The following is an 18230-nucleotide window of genomic DNA, read 5'->3' on the forward strand; positions in this document are numbered from 1 at the left end:
GTAGACTTTGGGACCGTGGTTGGCTTGGCTAGATGGGCGTGCATCAGGAAACCGCATGATAGACTTGACTGTTGCCGTAATGCTTTTTTTTTTCTTAGAGGGACTGTTTCCCAGGCTCACTGACACCAGGGAGGGCGGAGGGACAATATAATAGGTCTACTCGGTAAATTTGGTGCCATGGAACCGCGATAACCGCGGTGATGGCTCCGATATGTGATAAAGATGCCGGCTTCTGTTGCTGGCGCTTTCCAGTGGAGATGCCTATAGCACCTTGTCGTGGCTTTCCGGCCATCCTGCGCACCGTGTCTTGCTGATGTCGATGCTCTCCCTGCGGGCGAATAAGTGCATGAGATTAGGGGCTTGCCGGGGACCTGGGCCTTCGCCTGAAATGGCGACGCCAGACGTGGTGTGGAATCGGCGTACCGACGCGTTGTTCGCCCAGGACACTGACAGATATGGTATTTGCACAGCAAGTTCCGAGCTTTCGGACATTTGACCTTGATCACGATTGACGACTTCCTACCCCATTATAGAAGTAAACCCATTAAATAACCTAACAAAATTTGCATTGCTTATCCGTGACATGCTACTTTTTGAAAGTCCACAAGAATGAAGACGAAAATCAAAACGGCACAGCCTGCGTCTTAATCATCCGCGGTGTTGTAGTTCTTGTGCGGGTCACCGATGCCGCCGGGGCGTAGCAGGGGCCTCGTCTCCCTTTCAACTTGCCGCTCCTCTCTGTCCTGTAAGCGCTCAAGCTCCTCCTCGGTGTCTGCGTACCGCTCGGGGTGGGCTGTGTAGGGGCCGGGGAGACCTTGTTCCCAGCCCTCTGAGTAGGTCCTAACGGGGTTGGGCCGTCTGGTGTCGTCAACGAATAAGGGCGACTGCGGCTCTCCGTGGTGCTGCTGGAACTCGTAGTAGATGGCCATGACTAGCAGAACGCCCTGCATGAAAGCCGTGAGGACGAATATACCCCATGTGCTCCACCCCTCCCAGCCGAGCCTCACAAAAAGGCTGGCGGCGAAGAGAAAGCCACCCGGAGTCTGTATACACATCATTGGGATGCTCAAGCTGCCAACGTGCTTGATGTGGTACGTCGTCCAGATCTGGGGGACGTATTGCACGGCCGCAAGGGCTCCCGCCATGACGCCAAGAAAATTGGCCCAGATGTCGAGGAGGTCGCGAAGTGCCACGATGAAGACGACGGTCAGTATGATGACGAGCAGGGCGTGAACGAAGCAGAGCGCGCCGACCATGATGGCGGTATGCCACGAGGGCGGGTTGTCGACGAGCTCTTCTTCGGGGATGTTCGCATCGTCGTATCGGAAGAAGATGAGAAATAGAACAAGGCTGCGGGCAATCAGCATGATGTTGGTCCAAGTCAAGGATGCGAAAGAGGCCTACATCAAGGCAAAGGAGATCCACTGCATGCCTAGCTGAGCGATTCCCAAAAGGCCTGCAGCGCACTCGAAGGTGCCCAGCTCGCTACAGCAGGCGATATCGCGTCGCGAAGGAGGAACAGTCAAGATATTGGCGAACCCGGAGGTGGCCGATGTAACTCCTAGTAGGACGAACCATGGTGAGATACCCTCGGAGGTACCTCTGGCGATGATGCGATAGTGTTGCGGCAGATATGAGACGACGAGGCCGATGAGTATAATGCTTCGAGAAAGACATCAGCTGGTGTTGGGGCATGCGGAAAGCGTGGGAGAAAATTTGACTCACATGGAGACTATCAGGTTCGCATAGCCAGGGGCGCGCAGCTCGGCGCAGCGGTCGTCGAAGATTGTAGCAACCATGCTCGGACAGGTGCTGGTACGGAGGAAGGTGACTGCTGACGTTGGCTCACGAGATGTGTTTGGACGGGAATAAGTTGCAACAAAACAGACTCGGCTGTCAACGTGGTTATGCCTGTTCGTTCGGGGTCCGCCGTGCGCAGGAGGTCCGTATTCGCGTGTCGAGTGTAGAAAGACGGAGGGTTCCGAGGCCACAGGCGAAGCAAGCGGTAGGGTGGGAAAAGAAACAGGGCTAGCTCAGCATTGCGTAATCATGGGAAGCAGCACGGAACCAGCAGTCGAAGGATATGGGACCGTCTCGCTTGAGGTCTGTCCCCTGGACGGGGATAGAGCCGAGATGATGGAGATTGTCGAAGAAGGGGATGATTGCTGTATTAACTGGGACGAGTGCGGCGCCCGAGTTCCGAGTCCCTGATTGTCAAGGTAACTGCAGCGAGTGAGTGATTAGTGCGGGCGTGGCAGAGGAGGAAATAAAATCTCCAAAGCTCACCTTTCAGATGTTACAGACTGACTGACTGTCAGGTAGACGGACGTTGATTGTCCAGCGAGTCGTCGAGTGACAGCCGAGGCGCGCGGTGTGTACTTCTATGGTGTGATGCGTTGTGCTTGGTGGATTTAAATCCGGATACGGCGGGGTCGGAGATTGGACCTCTGCTACGTTAGGTACTAGTCAGCTAGTGTAGGTAGGTAGGTAAGTGGGTAGGTTCACCTCAGCGCTAGGACCAGGAACATGCATCGCTAGCGGCGCCATGACGTCGCCATTTGTGCCTCTGCTGGAACGGAAGGCACTGGCTGTGGTGGAAGTGGAAGTACGGAGTACCGGTTGTGGAAGAGGAAGCTGAAGCTGGCTGGCAGGAACATTTTCCGAGGGGAAGGGACCAACCGATCCTTCTCCTTCTCCTTTTCCTTCTCATTCAGCCCTTCCTTCCACCTCTGACTGCGTGCGACACGGGGCCACACCCTGAAAGGTACGTATCCAATAACCCCACCGTATCCACTCACCGTTCCGTCCACGGTGAGTTTGACGGTGAACCGATTAGGCAGAGAGAGGGTGGGGGCCGGCAGTTGGCTGCGTTGCGTGCCTCATCGAGAAAAGAAAAGCAGGCGCAGGTGCAGCATAAGCATAAGCGTAGTGACCTTTCCGTTTTTTCCACCTTGGACTTGAACTCAACTGCATGCAACGCCACGTCCAAGGCATCACCATCTCGTCGTTGATTGAAACCCAACGATTGATTCCGCACTCTGCAGGGTTGCAACTCATCTTCACCATTTCACCCCGACCTTGAAACTTATCAACCGCAGCCATTCTCCTCCCTCTTCCCCTCCGCGCCACTCTCACTCTCTTGCCTCTAGGTTTACCTTCGAAGTGATCCTCAAAGCTGCAGATTCTTGATTTCAACCGACCTTCACATGTCGGCCTTTCTATTGCAGCGTCAATAGCGGTCAGCAACGAGTAATGCTAGCGTACACCTCTCACCACCAATCTCTATGCCCGCGATGCATCCCTCGGAGAACAACGATGCAGACCCTCTGCCGCATCACCAGATGACCAACTGGGCCAAGGACCCCTATGCCCCTCTAATGCATCTCGTTGCTACCACCGAGATAACCACCACACATTCTGCCGCACAATTGAGACCGACAAGCTTCTTCCGTCGCCTCCAATGGACTGCCGACGGCACAGCCCTTGTCGCCTCCACCTCTGATAACCGCTTGTCGACCTACGTCTTACCTGCAGACCTTCTCGACAAGAACGGCTCGCCGCGAACTTTGACGCCGCAGGGGCAGTTGCACCTACCAGAACCCTTCTACTCGGCCGCTATCTCACCTTACTTTTCCTTGCCCGAGCCTCAGACTCAACTAGCCTTGCTCGCCTGCAAAGATCACCCCATCCAGCTGCACCATGTCTTCTCCGACTCGCCCTCTTCCACTCCGCTATGCTCCTACAAGCTGATTCGCAGCGAGACTGAGGAGTACATCTGTCCCGAATCTATTCTGTGGTCTTGGCCCGGCACCCATTTCCTAACCGGCTCGATAAATCGTCTCGATCACTTTGATATGTCCAGACCCGGTTCTGATGGCCCCGTCCTGACCATCCCCACCATCCCTTCCAAACGACACCTCCTGAAAGGCGGCGGCGTTGGTATGAAGGGCATGGTATCCGCCTTATCATGCCAGTGTCCGGACGATCCCGGCACCTCCATCGTCGCCGCCGGCACATGGTCCCGGTGGATGGGCCTCTACGATGTGACGCGTACGAACAAGCCTGTAGCGAATTGGAGTATCCATGGCGTCACCAAGGCTCACTTTGGCCGGGAAATTGGGGGCAACGGGGTAGTTCAGACCATTTGGAGTCCATGCGGTCGCTATCTGGCCATCAATGAGCGCCGGGCCAGCGGCATCCTCGTCTACGATGTACGCGGGACTGGCCAGCCGCTGAACCTGCTCGTCGGCCGAAATACAAACACGCAGCAACGGCTGACGTGTGACGTGTTTCCCGGCACTGGGGATGTCTCCGGCGGTTTCGAACTCTGGGCCGGTACAGAGTTTGGGAGTGTTCTCGTCTATGAGAACGTCGGCGCCTGTGACGGGGTTCTGGACAAGTCATGGGACTGGGCCGCCCATTCATCGCCCGTGGGCAGCGCTGCCCTCCACCACACTGGTTCGGTAGCCGCCACTTGCTCTGGCGCGTGGACCAGTCACGCGGACCACGAATTGGACAATGAGCTTGGTTGTGCTGACGGCAACGGCCAACCTCGCCTGGCGTCGACACGTATCACCCCTGATTCCTCCCTTAAAGTCTGGACCCTCGCGACGGACATAGCAGACCCCTTGACTGAGGATCAACCAGACTCATGAGCTCGCCGCCAGTCTCATATGAACGGCAGATCAACGCATCCTCGGCAAATGTCACGATGCGACATGATTCCGATGACGACTGCAGCGAGGTCATGGTGCATATTTGCCTGCATCGCCCGTGTTCTGCAGCGTCGGTCCTGCCGACCATCAATCGAGATTGGAAGTTCTTTCAGGGGGCGTCTCACATCCTTTCTTCTCCATATCACTCAGCCCCACGGCTCGGGTGCCAAGCATCAGACGGAAGCCGGGCGAGTGGGTTTTGGTCGTCGAAACTGGCTCGGGCCGTGTTCTTGGAATCAGATTCCCGAGGTGCAAGCTGCAGCTATCGACTCGAGGCTCACTTAGAGTTGATGGGTGCAGCTTCTGCCTCGCATACCCGAGCTCTAAGCAGCGTCGCGATCTCTCGCCTGCAGAGGCCGGATGTGCTTCACACGTCGTACTCCGGTTGTGCAGAGGCCGGATGTGCTTCACACGTCGTACTCCGGTTATGCAGACTATTCAGCCGAACAGTTAAAATCATCTTACGTCAATAGGCCAAGTGTCGTCACCGCCGACTGAAGGCCGACCAAAAACAAGGCTGAGCACGCTTCTTCTGCAGGCCGACATCACCATTTCACTCAAGCCAGAGGCCGTATATCGGTCGTTGAGCCATTTGAGCTGGTCTATGGTTTCTGACAAGCCTTGACACGGACCTTTGGGTACGCCCCCCCTAAACACGCTCTCCAGCTAAGACCTTAAACGGCGCTGTCACGACCAAGCGTTTCTACGCTCTTTCCTTTTCTGGGCGTCCTCGTTCCTGACTAGTATTCTTCAAGAAAAAGTCTCGACCCAACGATACGAGACTCCGGATGAGTGGCAGAGGCCAAGCCGCACGGACATTTCCGTGTCGGAGTCGCGAGCGTCCCCGATGGCTATTTGTACCAACACTTACGCTAGAGGCCATGCCCCTCACCCAAGTCAGTCATGTTCATTCTGGGGCGATAAGGATTCCATGGTGTTCATCTCCGGATTGCATGGAAAAGAATGCGACCTGCAAGTTTGACTCACTGGCCGCGTCGATCTAGGCAACCTTGCTGCTACGCCTGCGATGTATGACTCCGTTTCTGGCGAGGCCGCAAGCTCAATATTCCTCAAGAATGAGAACTCATCGTTTGCTACCTCCACAGCGTCGCTGCCGACTCTATGCGATGCTCTCAGTAAAAATACAGAGAATTTGCTGTAAGCAATGAAATTGCTTTGATCATCTCCGTAACGCACGTCTCGGCGATGTGTAACATGGACGGACTTGAGCGACCAGTGTGTGCAGCCGCTCCATTAACATCTCTCGCACGTCAAGTCAAGCCTGAGATCGTGACTATCCAAGCGGCCGGCAGTCCATGAGCCGGAAGCTAAAGAAGCCTAATAGAATATTCTGTAGCAGCCATTTCTCGACTCATCTCACATAAATACGTGTAGCGGTGCCAGGGGCTGTCCGGGTGCATTTCAAGCTAGCATCTTACCTCTCGCTTCTCGCTTGTCTTCTTTCGCTTCTATTGATAGCAGTCCTAACCTTTGGGTAGGGTCGGATTTGTTTCGTTATTTTCGACTCTATATTCCTTTCGTTTTTTTGTTGTTCTCCATCTTGCCAAATCGCAACCATGAAGACTGCCTCCCTCATCGGCGGCCTTGTGGCAGGTGTTGCGTTCGCTCATCCTGGTATGGATATGAAGAAGCTGATTGCTGATGCTGAGCTCCAAACTCGCCAATTCGGCGGTGGCCCCTCGACGGAGCTGATCGGTGACCTCGTTGAGCTACGAGAACACGAACTCACCCAGACCGGAGCAGCGATTAGGGATATCTTGATCGCCGAGGCTCCCGGCGAGGACTTGGAATCCTTTTACGACGAGTCTGAGCTCTCCCACAGGGACTCTGATGAATGCGCCAGCGATGAATGCTGCATCTGGAAGCACATTGCCAACGACATGGCCAGGCAAATGGTGGGAAACGCCGGTCGATGTAACAGCGTCGCCCGCGGCGCCGTCCGTCTCGGCTTCCACGACGCCGCATCTTGGTCCAAGGCGACGGGCGGCACCGGCGCCGATGGCTCCATCATTCTTGCCAACGAGTGCAAGACACGGTCTGACAACAAGGGTCTCGAGGAGATATGCGACATCATGTCGGGCTGGTATGCCAGGTACAAGAAATACGGCATCAGCATGGCCGACTTGATTCAGACAGCCGCCAATGTTGGCACCGTTTCTTGCCCCCTGGGCCCTCGCGTTCGCACTTTCATCGGCCGCAAGGACACAACCAGACCTGCAGTCAAGGACCTCCTCCCTAAACCAACGGACAGCTCGGAAAAGCTCTTCAAGATCTTCGCCGAGAAGTCGTTCACGCCCGCCGGTCTCGTGGCCCTCCTGGGTGCCCACAGCACCAGCCAGCAGCGCTTTGTTGATCCCGCACGCGCCGAGTCGCCCCAGGACAGCACGCCGGGAACTTGGGACATCGCCTTCTACCAGCAGACGCTCAACCCAAACGCGCCTCCCGCTGTCTTCAAGTTCCAGAGCGACATCAACGTGTCTTTGGACCCGCAGACCAACGATGTGTGGAGGCTCTTCTCGTCGGGATCGCGCGGCCAGACCGCGTGGGGCAAGGTAAGCTTTTCCCCCGTGACACGTTCGTCCCATCTTATAACCTTATTATACCGACTAACACTGTAACGCTCAGGCCTACTCTGTCGAGTACGTCCGCATGTCCCTCCTCGGCGTCAACAACATCAACGATTTGACCGAGTGCACAAAAGTCCTGCCACCTTTCCGTCCCGACTTCCAACAGCCTGACCAGGATCTCCTAGACAAGGTCATGGGGAGCGTTCTCAGCTCCGACATCGTCAAGCAGGCCCTCGAGAGGGGCGACAAGATCCCCCCCTCTGCGTTGTCGACTCCCTAGTTACATGTGGTCCTGAACACCTTTGCATCATTGAAAAAGCAATAGGTATTTTTGCTTTGCTTATAAACATTTGCCCTCCCATTTGCATCGTCTGTTATGTTTTGTGTACAATAATATGTTACATGTTACCCGGGGAACCAAGGCGTTGGAAGCGTCTGTCCCATGCAGAGGACGTAATTAGAGGAAGAAGTCGCAAGAAAGCTACGGGCCGAGGCTGGCCGGAGCCTGGCGAGAGAAGAGTTGAAGTAAGGGGGAGGGGGAGGGAGGCTTTGCGGACGTAATTGTTCTTTGGATTTTTCTTTCTTCTTCCCTCAAGCCTTTCGAGTGCCAGTCACCTCGTGAGATCTTTACTTCCTTCCTTGTCGTCCCCTCCCTCTCTCTACCCATGTTTTCCATGTTTCAGTAAATAAATAGAGAAAGAAAAAAAAGAAGAAAAAAATAGACAAGAAATCGAACGAGTTGAGTGATTTCGGAAAGGAACCCCCCCCCCCCATCATCCGGTCTTTTCTCCTCGGGATCACGAGTGAAGGCTGCAGGAATAAGAAAACGTTCATCGGTTCGTTGCGGCTCACTTCTCCCCGAGGAACCCCCCCCCTCTGCGTTCTCTCTCTCTCTTTATACAGGCTGGCCGAAAATGGGACGCTAAAGTCCGATTCGAGATCACCTGACGCCCCCCTCCCCCCCTCGCAAACTTACCGAGCCTGGGCCCGGTCCGGGGCACGTCCCACTCTGCAACGAAGCCAAGAGGCCGACGAAAGAGGGACGGGGTGCAATACCCTGCGCGTGCGCGCGTGGAATGGGGGACAGGGACGCAAGGTACGTGCAGGCGCCTCTCCCTGTCCTCTATCACATTCTACTCTGATCCGTCCGAACATGGTGCCGCCGACCGGCTCTCCAGGCCCCAGGAAGCTCTCGCAGCCTCATCCCAAACGTGCATTGACTCTGTCGACCAGATTCCGGCCGCCATCACCACCTTCACCCCCGAGGAAACCCCGCAGCAGGCTCGCTCTCTCTTTGGGGCCCATACCGAGGAGCCGCACGAGGGTGCTGTCTCCTTCGTCGTCCGGGTACGCGCCCTTGACGACCGCTAGCGCGACCTGGGCAGCGTACATGTTGAACCCCGCCCGTCGGAGGAACACCTCCCACTCCGTCTCCTCGGCCATGAGTATCTGCTGCACGTCGGGGGCGGCTTCCCTGGCGTGCATTGCGACGAGGGCGCACGCCCAGCGGGCCAGCGTCTGGCTCCCCCCGGCCACGTACATCACGCGGAGGCTGCAGCCGCTGCTTCTGCCAAGGGAAAAGCCGAAAGCGACAAAGGAGGTATAGGCCTCGGCGTCAGTGGCGTTGAGCGGCTCGACCTGCTCCCCCACAGGGTTTCCTTCCGAGACGAGGACCACGACTCGCTCGTAGAGAGGGGCAACTCGCGCCAACCGCTGGCGGACTTGAGAGAGCTTGTCCTTCGATCCCGGTAGCGGCTTCTGTCGCACTTTCAGGATCGTGGTGATCACGATGCCCGTGGCCGGGGAGGGGATGATGTCAGCCTCGTAGGAGAGCGGGGACTGAACCTCTGTGGGTCTCGCGCTCCCCGGAGACCGGAACCACGTGTTGTGCCTTGCGAAGTCGCGGTCTACCAGGTCGATGCCCGGGAATGTGGCCTGGAGCGCCGAGATGACGCATCGAGGGAGGCTGACCGAGATGACGATGCGTGGAGCTTCTTTCGGCACGTCGATGGGCGGGCATGGGGCTTCGGCGTAGGCGGTTTGTCTCTCTGGTTGAGGGGTTCGTGGCTTGGGTGCATTCTGCGTGGCCCTCTCCAGCATGGGCGGGTTAGACACACCCACGGTGCTCGTCGTCGGTGCCAGAATGGAGGAGCCCGTTGAAGTTTTCTGTCTTTTTGCTCCACGCAGGTCCATGTAGCTGGCTAACATCTTTCCAGCTGGGTCGGCTTCTTTTTCACCGAGGAGCAAGCCCCCTCCCAGGAAATGCGTCGCAGTTCCGTGGTTGGCCGTTTGCGGGGACCTTAAACCTCTCGTGGAAGATGTCGTTTCTAGTGGCCTTTCTTTGGCGGTTTGCGCTAATCTATACTTTCTGATCAAGTCCATGATGTCGTCTCCAGAGTTGTAGAGACCGAGTTCTTGTGCTTCGTCCTCGCAAGGACCTGGTAGCTCTTCTTCGTCTTCTGGGCTGAGAATCTTGAGGGAACAAGTTGGATGCACATAGTCGGCACTGGTTGGCAATGACCCTGGCCGGCGGGTCCCAAATAATTGTTCCAACACGCGGCTGTCTCCAACTGACTCCTTTACATCAACTGCCTTGGCCAGTGACACCGGGAACGGGACCCATCTGAGGTCTCTCTGCTCTTGTGGGTTCTTCGGCCACTGAGAAGACTGAAATTGGTATTTATGATTGCGGCGGATCCATGAGAGCATCGCAGACGGATCTGGCGATGTTCCCTGCCACTCTGCTGGGGGCGTGCTAAAATCAAGGACCGGAGGTTGCATCCGAGCGACGGCATCAGCAGTCTCGATCTGCTCCTGCTCTAGCCTTCTTGTCATGCCGTCTACTTTGGCTTTCATGAGGATACTAAATTCTCCATCGAAAATAGAATCGGTCTCATCTATCGCTGTCCCCGCCTGATCAACCCCTTTCTTTGCGACATTAAAGTCCGGAACACTCTCGACTAACACCCGGAAAGCCTGTTTCTCTTGGCTGTTGGTAATTTCATCGTCTGATTTAGGGAAGAGCGGGACCTCCAGATCTATTTCTTGATGTTTTGGCGTGGCTTTCTCGAAGCTTGGTGTGTCGGATGGAAAACCAACGATGTCGGATGTAGATACGTCTGGTAGCTGTGGGTCATCGTAGATGTTGTTGAGGATTCTCCTGGCTAGTTCGAGATCTTCGCTAAGGAGGCTTGCTGGCTCGGAAAGATTGTCGATCTCGCAGACCTCGGCGTCCGGAACGAACACCTCATCCTCGTCAGATTCGCTGAGCGAGGGCGCAACCAAAGGTGGGGTCATGGTCCCGATGCGTTTCTGGAACGGAAGTCAGCATGGATATTGACAACACTACCATGAGGGGGTACTCACAATAGTGGATTCTATCTCCTGATTAATCAGATGTCTGAGATCCTCATCGGCCGACTCATTGTACAGTGACTCGGCAACGTACAACAAATCTTCCTCGGAAAAGTCAAGGTCGTCGGGCTCGACACCCTGGGTAAGTTGACCGTGGAAGTGCACGGCGGAAGAAGGCATCCCGATTCCTTCATCTTTCCTGTCGTCGACGGGCTCTAGAGGCAAAGTGCTCGGCCTAAAAAAGAAGCCGTGGAGCTTTGCTTCCCCAACGATACGGGCCAGAGCCTTCAGGTCCTGCCTTGGATCGCTCCTCAGCGACGGGAGGTCGAGCTTGGGAGCTGCTTGCAGGAACCGGACATTGGTAAAGCTCGATTCCAGCGCCAGCTTGAAGGCTTCTTCCTGATTACAGGTTCCTACGACGCTTTCGATGATTTCTCCGGCGGCAGTTGTTTGAATGTCATGCTCGGAAGGAAACACTGGGTCGGGAATAACGAGCGAGTGTGAGCCTGCAGGGTCGGCTAGGTCAAACGTGGACGAGATACACGTTGACTGCAGCAACACTCTGGCAATGCAGTCTAGGTCCCCGGAATAATGAGCATCTGGGTCGACGAACAAGGACTCCAGCAAGGCGTAGTCTGCTGGTCCGGTATCTTCGGCGGCCATGGGTGTTGCATCGACTGGCATCAAGAGAGTGCGGTGTTACAGATAAGACAGCTCGGGGGGTGAATGTAGACGATGCTGGTGATTGAAGATGTAACAAATTGGTGGCATCATATTACAGGTGTTATTCATTGTCACCCACACACTGGTAGATTGCAAGATCCGAGGAAAGGAACTTCCGGTGAATGGCGAGACTCACGCGGCAGGAACCCCCTCCGGTTCACCAGACGTCGTTGAGGCAAGACCCCGTTTGGTACGTACCTAGCTTCTTTGGGTGCATTCATAAGAACGAACGCCTTGGGCAAGAGCGGACGGCGCGTAGAGCGCCTGCTGTCTCTCAGCACCCCGGCGCGGGGCCGTAGTTAGTCCGGAATGCCGCCCCCCCCCCGGAAGACAAACGGCAGCACAATCCGTTTCAACCATCACTGTCCAAGTCCATCCCGGTCCAAGCGACTTTGGCCACCGCACCCGGAATACCAAATATCTACTCAACTCATCGTTTTCCCTTTCATCAGTCGCCCATCTCCAGAGCGGAGGCTGCAGGACATCACGAGGGTTGTGCCTGTGGTCCATTGTGTAGTGCACTCCGGAGCACCGCACTTGACAGTACGGAAGCAATATTCGGCCCCCGTTAAAACACATGTCGGGCTGACATTGGATGAAAGGCGTCCAGCGCATCAGGAAACTGGAGACGGATGTAAGCTTTTCATGTGGGACTCCCTTCTGAAACTCTCCCACTTATAAATAACCTCAAACAAGCTGCTTCCACGAACACCAGAATCATTCTCCGGCAATCTCTCAGTCTAAACGCTGATTTCGAAGACTTGGGCCAACGCAAAATCTCACAATGACAGCTCTTGGCTCCAAAAAGTCCATCCGCATCGGTGTCATGCTCGAGGCCGTACAGCTGAGCGACATCGTGGGCATCGACATGTTCGGCAATCTTTCCCGCAAGTACTACAATAAGGTCAAGGATTATGATCCCGAGTTCGCCAAGTGGGCCGACCACCCCATTGATATGGATTTCTTCTACATCTCCTCGACCCTCGCGCCCGCCGAGATGACGCCTGGGCTGAAGTTCGTCCCCAACGTCACTTACGACGACTGCCCCCGAGACCTCGACCTCGTCTTTACCGGAGGTCCTATGCTTGACCACCGTCCTCCTTCAGCCGACCGGTTCATGAAAGAGGCCTTTCCCAAGACCAGGGTGTGGCTGACGACCTGCATTGGTAGCCTTTGGCTGGCCAGCGCCGGCGTCCTGAAGGGCAAGATAGCAACAACCAACAGAGAGTTACTTAAGTTTGCCAGGGAGACCCACCCCGAGACCGAGTGGCTCGACCAACGGTGGGTAGTGGAGGAGAAAGAGTACGAAGGCGAGGGCAAGGGCGAGCTCTGGACTGCCGGCGGAGCAGGCGCCGGTAAGTGTGCTCCCTATTGATGTGCCACTCTCGCCAAAATTTGATGCTTACACGTTCAAGGCCTCTCCATGATCATCACATACTTGAACAAAAACTTTGATCCGGGGTTCGTCCAGAAGCTGGGAATCGATGTGGTTGCTTTTGAGGAGCTGGCCCTGAACCAGTTTTACAAGACCTCGAGGTAGATGTAAACGTGACACAATGCATAGAGCTTCGGTACTTGACACAATGAATTCACGGCTCTCTCTTGCTATTGAAATTGCTATTAATATTAATTTCGATTTGCTTATGTCGTGTCGCGTACAACGACGGACTGAGCATGGCTGTAGTCTAGACCTACACATATCGAATGCTGAACTCGGGAGAGTCGTACCGGTCCCAGCTCTCCGGTAAGGCCCTGTCAGCCATGAGCTTCAAAGCGAAAATACTCAGCTGGTACCGTCCGGCAGGCGCCCATGAACCATCCGCCAGTTCTCCGCCCCATTTACTGAACCGGCCAATGGGCTTCATAAACGTCTCCGGATACCCAGCAATATTGCCCAGAGTGACGACGCCAAGCCCGTTATCTTTTGCGTTCGGCTCGGGCTCGGACCCGGGAGAGGCAATTGGAACGGCCTCGAGCCGGACCTCGGCGCTACCCATGACTAGCCACACATGTTGAGAGGGAAGGGCGCCCGCCGGCAAAACCAGGTCCGACGTGTTGAGTAAGGGCTGTGCCCAGTCCGGGCGGCCGGCGGGGACAGGAACCTGGAAGGTCGTGTTGGCGGGCACGGTCGGGTTCCTCGGGTCGTCGCTGCGGGACAAGGAAAGACGGCTGGCGGCGAGGACTGTGACGTTCTTCATGGAGCCGGCGACGCCGAGGTACGGGACGGAGAGGGCGATGTCGCCGTCCGCGTTGGTGCCGTTGATGGCGACCCACCCGGAGTACACCGGCAACGACGCTGCGTCGAGCCCCCCCGGGGGCGTGACGGCCACGCGAATCTCGGCGCTGGCGTTCGGCTCCAGAGTAAACGTGGCCGGCTCGAACTTCAGCGTCGCGTATGACGTGAAGAGCTCTGGCGAGCTCATGCGGTAGATGCCGCCGAGCGTAGTGGCGGTCAGGGCCGGAACGTGCGAGACGTTGTACACCGCCGTCGTGTCCCCGACGTTCGTGACGGTGAAGGTCTTCTCGGACGCGAGGTTGTCGGTGTCGTTGAAGGCGATGCCGGCGACGCTGACGATGGAGCTTGTATAAGCCGCGTCGTACGCCTGGATCATGCCGGCACCTTGCTGGGGAACCGGTCCCAGGCCGCCACTGAAGTCCGAGTCGAAGTAGTTCTGCGAAAAGTTTGGCTTGGCTGTCGACGCAAGAAGTCTCTTGATCAAGTCCGGGTCTCGGGTCCCACGCACCTATCAAACGTTAGAACAAGCTTGTCTTGGTATCAGCAACCTGGAGAGGAGACGTACTTGAGAGACGAGAGCGACAATACTAGCGGCAAGAGGGGTCGCCATCGAGGTACCAGATGATACGGCGTAGCTCCCAAGAGCAACAGGCCATGTGCTTAAGATCTCAGCCCCTGGGGCGCCGAAGCTGGGCGCCAGCGTGAGTTCGAAAGTAGGTCCCCAGCTGGTATAAGACGACACCTTTCCAGGTTCGTCCGCCGCTGTGCTCTGGTACGAGGAGATGGACATGACGCCGTCACCGGTGCTGGGGTTGCTGAGGCCGAACAGGCCCTCGGTGCCGCCTTCCTCATTGCCCGCGGCAAAGGTGCAGGGCACGCCGGCGTCCACGATCCTCGAGACCGCCACGGAGAAGGCCTCTTCGGCCCACCCGTTGTAGCCGCCGATGGACCCCGTGATGATGTCGCTGCCGTCCTCGAACGCCCGGATGACGCCCGCGAGCAGGATGTCGCTCGTCGTAACGCCGCTGCAGCCGAACGTGCGGTACATGCCCAGCCTGACGCCGGGCGACGCGCCGGTGAAGCCCATGGTGTTGGGCATCGCCGCGATGATGCCGGACACATGGGTGCCGTGGCCGGTGCAGTTATCCATCGGGTCCTCGTCGGGCTCGGGTGCGCTCGACCCGTCAAAAGCGTCGCCGACGAAGTCGTACCCGTACTCGACCAGGCACCCGGAGCCGAAGCAGCCGCCGAGGGCCGGGTGCGTGTAGTCGACGCCCGTATCGACGACGCCGATGCGCAGGCCCGCGCCGGTGAAGCCGTTGGCGCGAAGCTTGTCGACCTGCGTCTGGACGTGCGGCGGCCAGTTGGTCGAGTTCGCCTGGCGCTTGTGCTTGGGGTCCTTGCCCGTCCAAGACACCTTGAGATCGGGAACCTTGATGAGGGAGACGGGCCAGAGCCTCCTGACCTGGGGGAGAGCGGCAATTCTGCCGGCCGTCTCATTGCTGTGGTCCTCGATGCTGAAGGATGCGCCCTTGAAGATCTTGGAATCCAGGGTGAGGCGGTGGGATACCTTCGAGAGGCCGGTCTCTTCCTCGACTTGGCTTAAAAGCCCGGCGGCATCCTGCTCCAGGCATTAGAAGATCGCACTTTCGCGCAGAGGGATAAAAGAAAAAGACGCCAACTCACATGGTTGTCGGCAAATTCGACAATGAAGGCGCCTGGGACATTGATCTGCTCGATTACAGGCGCAGCATCGTCCCTCCTGGCGGCCGAGGCAACAGTGACAGTCGCGATGCCAGCGAGAGCCGCGGCAGAGTATTTCCAAGCAACCATTGCGAACGGGCTTTCCTCACTATGAAGGGCTTGAGAACGAGGACCCTTCTCGGACTTCTTGTACTACATCATACATGCACTCGATCATATATACGTTATCACGACAAAGAGAGGGCATGAGCGTACGTAGGTGGAAATTGGAATGGCAGTCAACGTTGCACCGGCTCCTTCAATGTTGCAACGAAAGCTACGTCTCCCCGCTGAAGACCAGCTAAACATGACCTGAGAACGGATAGCCGACAGCTTCGTTGCGGGGCAAACCCGCGGTGATTTGAGGCTAATTGAGCAAGATAGGTATAAGTGAGCAAGATAAGTGTAGTATTACGATAACCACACCCAGTGGGCTGCTCTTCCAAAGTTGAAGACTGATTGATCGCGTCCCTTTGGAGGGCGATTTCCTCTCATACTGCGGCGTTGGGGGGGTTTGACAATCTCACGGCGGCCACTCGCACCAAGGAAGAAGCTCACAACGGACGTAAGCGCATAAAGGAAGGTGGTATTTCAGGGTATCCTTGCTGTTCCTGCGCGCGGCGCGGATGCAACGATTTCTTGGCGCATAGCGTGGGCTTGTTTGTCTGCGTTCTGTGGGAAAAAACATAAACAACGCTCAACTCCGAGGCCTTCCCCTCAACCTTGAACTTGGTAGGATACGAGACTGGGCTGGAGCCCGACTCTGGGAAGTATGGCGGTCCGAAAAGTCCAAGGTAAAGCTCCCCCGAAAACAATGTGGTTGCAGTTCTGAATGTCCATGTTCTATCTGTCACGATGCCCTCCCTTCTGTCCGGTGATTCCGGTATTTTCTTTTCCCTTCTACTCTTCCATATACATCCGGATGCTGCAAAGATGAACGGTAGGGAAGACTAGTTCCAGCGACAAAGATAAGAAGACGCACGCAAGAGTATGATACCAGCGGCAATTTTTGCTATCAATGCATGCCACGCAGATAGATATGGGGCTAAATAAAAAATACCTCTCAGCCAAAAATGCTGAGTGCCATGTCGGGACTGGATCGGCACCTCAAAGCTTCGCGTAGGCGTTGCCTCCTTTTCCCTTGCAGGCCGTATCTACGCAGCTCATGACCTCGACCAACTTCTCGTCCCGCAATCTCGGCACGACCACCTGGACACTCAACGGGGTGCCGAGATAAATCTTCCTATCAATCTTGCCCTCGTCCCACAGCTCACGGTTTCTCGCGTCCCAGCTGCCCAGGACCGTGCCGCCCTGCGGCCGGCCCAGCTGCAGATCGCTCTCCTTGACGTCGCGGACGGGCACCGTCCCCGCGGGATAATCCAGCAGCACCCAGCTGCTGGTCATCCCGACGGCGTTGTAGCCGTCAATGGGCGGCACGGGATGCGGCGCGACGGGACACACGATGGCGTCGAGCTTCTGCCGCCGCCGGCCGTGCGCATCGTCCTCGACCCATATCTTCAGCATCTCCCGCTCCAACTCGGTGCGTTGCGCCTGCAGCTCGGCCACGCGCGTGAGAGGCTGCGGCTTCCCCTTTTTGAAACGCGTCACATGCCACGGCACCAGGGGCTCGCCTGTCGCGTCGAGCATCTCAGCCATGGTGACGGCACCCTCGACCCCCATCAGCTTGTTCATGACGGACTGCGCTTTCGTCCACGCCCTCGGGCACTCCAGTTCGACGACCTTGACGTTGGGAGTCGTCGCGAGGAAATACGCGACTTCGTCCATCATGTTTGCTATGGGCGGGTGTAAGCTGCAGTTCCCATCGGAGCGCAGCACGCCGATCACCAGCTCGCCGTATTTGCCGCTGCCGGAGACCGGTGATCCGTACGGGCCGGGTGACCACGAGGCGGGCATGCAGTCCTCTCCCCACAGCGCAGCTCGAGGAACGAGCTCGCGCATGAGTGTATCGATGTCCTCGACGCTCCGGCCAATCGGACCTGCCACAGCCTGCACTGACGTGCGGCTCATCCCCTCGGGTCCGGTCAGAGCCATGCCGCCGTACGGCAAGCGCCCGTTGGAGGGCTTGAAGCCGTAGATGCCGTTGCACATGGCGGGCACGCGGATGCTGCCGCCGATGTCGGTTCCGATGCCAATCATGCTGCCCTTCATTGCGACGAGCACGCCCTCGCCACCAGAGGACCCGCCAGCGGTGCACAACCGGTTAATTGGGTTCATCGTACGGCCGAACACATTGTTTACCGAGTCGAGGCTCCCGAGTGTCTGCGGGACGTTCGTCTTGGCTATGATGACGCATCCCAGGGAGAGGAGAAGGTCGACCAAGGGCGCGTTCTGCGCGGCAGGCTTGTGGCACAGGTAGGCAAGGCCCATAGAAGTGTCGACGCCGGCGATGTTAAAGGAATCCTTGACCGAGACCGGTAGGCCATGCAAAGGTCCTAATGGGGTGCCGTGTTCTCGGAGATACTCATCCAAGTACCGCGCGCGCTCCAGAGCCGTGTCAAAGAGAGGCTCAGTCAAGCAGTTTGTGAGCTGGTGGGCGACGGCTGCGCGGTGGCAGTATGCTTCGACAACCTCTGCCGCGGACAGAATGCGCGATGAAACGGCCTCTAGCAACAGCGGGATGCTGTATGACTCGGTAATGGAGAGCTCCGCCTGCGTGAGGAACTGACGTGGCGTATCAAGGATGTTCTGAGGTCCATCCTGAGGCCTTGGCGGGTCTTTTGGAATGGCGTCGGTTGGTATGTGCCATTTCGAAGGGATACGCGCCGCCCGCTCATCTTGCTTGCGGCGTGCGATGGCCTTCCACGACGCTTCTCTTGGCTGAGACGACATAGTGAGAGGCAGTAATAGTTG

General features: G+C 56.9%; 8 protein-coding genes across 8 annotated transcripts; 3 read left to right on the forward strand and 5 right to left on the reverse strand.

Moving 5' to 3' along the window:
• Positions 1 to 70: 70 nt before the first annotated feature.
• LY79DRAFT_549931 (uncharacterized protein) lies at positions 71 to 445 on the reverse strand. Its single transcript, XM_060557521.1, has one exon. It carries the CDS (start codon positions 290 to 292, stop codon positions 95 to 97), a length of 198 nt encoding a protein of 65 aa, XP_060415347.1. The 5' UTR covers positions 293 to 445; the 3' UTR covers positions 71 to 94.
• Positions 446 to 570: 125 nt separating this feature from the next.
• On the reverse strand, positions 571 to 1924 carry LY79DRAFT_160077 (ATP synthase F0). Its single transcript, XM_060551135.1, has 3 exons — positions 1726 to 1924; positions 1405 to 1662; positions 571 to 1350 (listed from the first exon to the last, which is right to left on the reverse strand). The coding sequence occupies exons 1-3, from the start codon at positions 1797 to 1799 to the stop codon at positions 645 to 647; spliced, it is 1038 nt and encodes a 345-aa protein (XP_060415348.1). The 5' UTR covers positions 1800 to 1924; the 3' UTR covers positions 571 to 644.
• A 1360-nt stretch (positions 1925 to 3284) lies between these two features.
• On the forward strand, positions 3285 to 4655 carry LY79DRAFT_578767 (WD repeat domain-containing protein; the record flags this gene model as incomplete). Its single annotated transcript, XM_060559973.1, has 1 exon — positions 3285 to 4655. The coding sequence occupies one exon, from the start codon at positions 3285 to 3287 to the stop codon at positions 4653 to 4655; it is 1371 nt and encodes a 456-aa protein (XP_060415349.1).
• Positions 4656 to 6292: 1637 nt separating this feature from the next.
• Positions 6293 to 7583, forward strand: LY79DRAFT_589296 (peroxidase; the record flags this gene model as incomplete). The annotated part of the gene is made up of 2 exons (XM_060561016.1): positions 6293 to 7288; positions 7362 to 7583. The coding sequence occupies 2 exons, from the start codon at positions 6293 to 6295 to the stop codon at positions 7581 to 7583; spliced, it is 1218 nt and encodes a 405-aa protein (XP_060415350.1).
• A 920-nt stretch (positions 7584 to 8503) lies between these two features.
• LY79DRAFT_578769 (uncharacterized protein) lies at positions 8504 to 11320 on the reverse strand (the record flags this gene model as incomplete). Its single annotated transcript, XM_060559974.1, has 2 exons — positions 8504 to 10615; positions 10670 to 11320. The coding sequence occupies 2 exons, from the start codon at positions 11318 to 11320 to the stop codon at positions 8504 to 8506; spliced, it is 2763 nt and encodes a 920-aa protein (XP_060415351.1).
• Positions 11321 to 11891: 571 nt separating this feature from the next.
• On the forward strand, positions 11892 to 12996 carry LY79DRAFT_160266 (DJ-1/PfpI family protein). Its single transcript, XM_060551136.1, has 3 exons — positions 11892 to 12014; positions 12077 to 12735; positions 12796 to 12996. The coding sequence occupies exons 2-3, from the start codon at positions 12165 to 12167 to the stop codon at positions 12918 to 12920; spliced, it is 696 nt and encodes a 231-aa protein (XP_060415352.1). The 5' UTR covers positions 11892 to 12014; positions 12077 to 12164; the 3' UTR covers positions 12921 to 12996.
• On the reverse strand, positions 12978 to 15641 carry LY79DRAFT_629758 (subtilase). The gene is made up of 3 exons (XM_060562152.1): positions 15303 to 15641; positions 14182 to 15237; positions 12978 to 14124 (listed from the first exon to the last, which is right to left on the reverse strand). Exons 1-3 carry the CDS (start codon positions 15447 to 15449, stop codon positions 13072 to 13074), a joined length of 2256 nt encoding a protein of 751 aa, XP_060415353.1. The 5' UTR covers positions 15450 to 15641; the 3' UTR covers positions 12978 to 13071.
• An 825-nt stretch (positions 15642 to 16466) lies between these two features.
• On the reverse strand, positions 16467 to 18209 carry LY79DRAFT_589301 (amidase; the record flags this gene model as incomplete). Its single annotated transcript, XM_060561017.1, has 1 exon — positions 16467 to 18209. The coding sequence occupies one exon, from the start codon at positions 18207 to 18209 to the stop codon at positions 16467 to 16469; it is 1743 nt and encodes a 580-aa protein (XP_060415354.1).
• Between the last annotated feature and the right edge of the window lie 21 nt (positions 18210 to 18230).

This window comes from Colletotrichum navitas (genome assembly GCF_030913465.1).
Source record: "Colletotrichum navitas strain CBS 125086 chromosome Unknown LY79scaffold_21, whole genome shotgun sequence".
Taxonomy (NCBI): Eukaryota; Fungi; Ascomycota; class Sordariomycetes; order Glomerellales; family Glomerellaceae; genus Colletotrichum; species Colletotrichum navitas.

Excerpts from the sequence above, each read along its gene's own strand:
- LY79DRAFT_549931 (XM_060557521.1), bottom strand. The coding sequence starts at position 292 with ATGGCCGGAAAGCCACGACAAGGTGCTATAGGCATCTCCACTGGAAAG.
- LY79DRAFT_160077 (XM_060551135.1), bottom strand. The coding sequence starts at position 1,799 with ATGGTTGCTACAATCTTCGACGACCGCTGCGCCGAGCTGCGCGCCCCT. Across the intron at positions 1,663-1,725 it reads GCGAACCTGATAGTCTCCAT|CATTATACTCATCGGCCTCG; the intron begins GTGAGTCAAATT and ends TCTTTCTCGAAG. Across the intron at positions 1,351-1,404 it reads TGGATCTCCTTTGCCTTGAT|CCTTGTTCTATTTCTCATCT; the intron begins GTAGGCCTCTTT and ends GATTGCCCGCAG.
- LY79DRAFT_160266 (XM_060551136.1), top strand. The coding sequence starts at position 12,165 with ATGACAGCTCTTGGCTCCAAAAAGTCCATCCGCATCGGTGTCATGCTC. Across the intron at positions 12,736-12,795 it reads TGCCGGCGGAGCAGGCGCCG|GCCTCTCCATGATCATCACA; the intron begins GTAAGTGTGCTC and ends TACACGTTCAAG.
- LY79DRAFT_629758 (XM_060562152.1), bottom strand. The coding sequence starts at position 15,449 with ATGGTTGCTTGGAAATACTCTGCCGCGGCTCTCGCTGGCATCGCGACT. Across the intron at positions 15,238-15,302 it reads TCGAATTTGCCGACAACCAT|GATGCCGCCGGGCTTTTAAG; the intron begins GTGAGTTGGCGT and ends TGCCTGGAGCAG. Across the intron at positions 14,125-14,181 it reads TTGTCGCTCTCGTCTCTCAA|GTGCGTGGGACCCGAGACCC; the intron begins GTACGTCTCCTC and ends AACGTTTGATAG.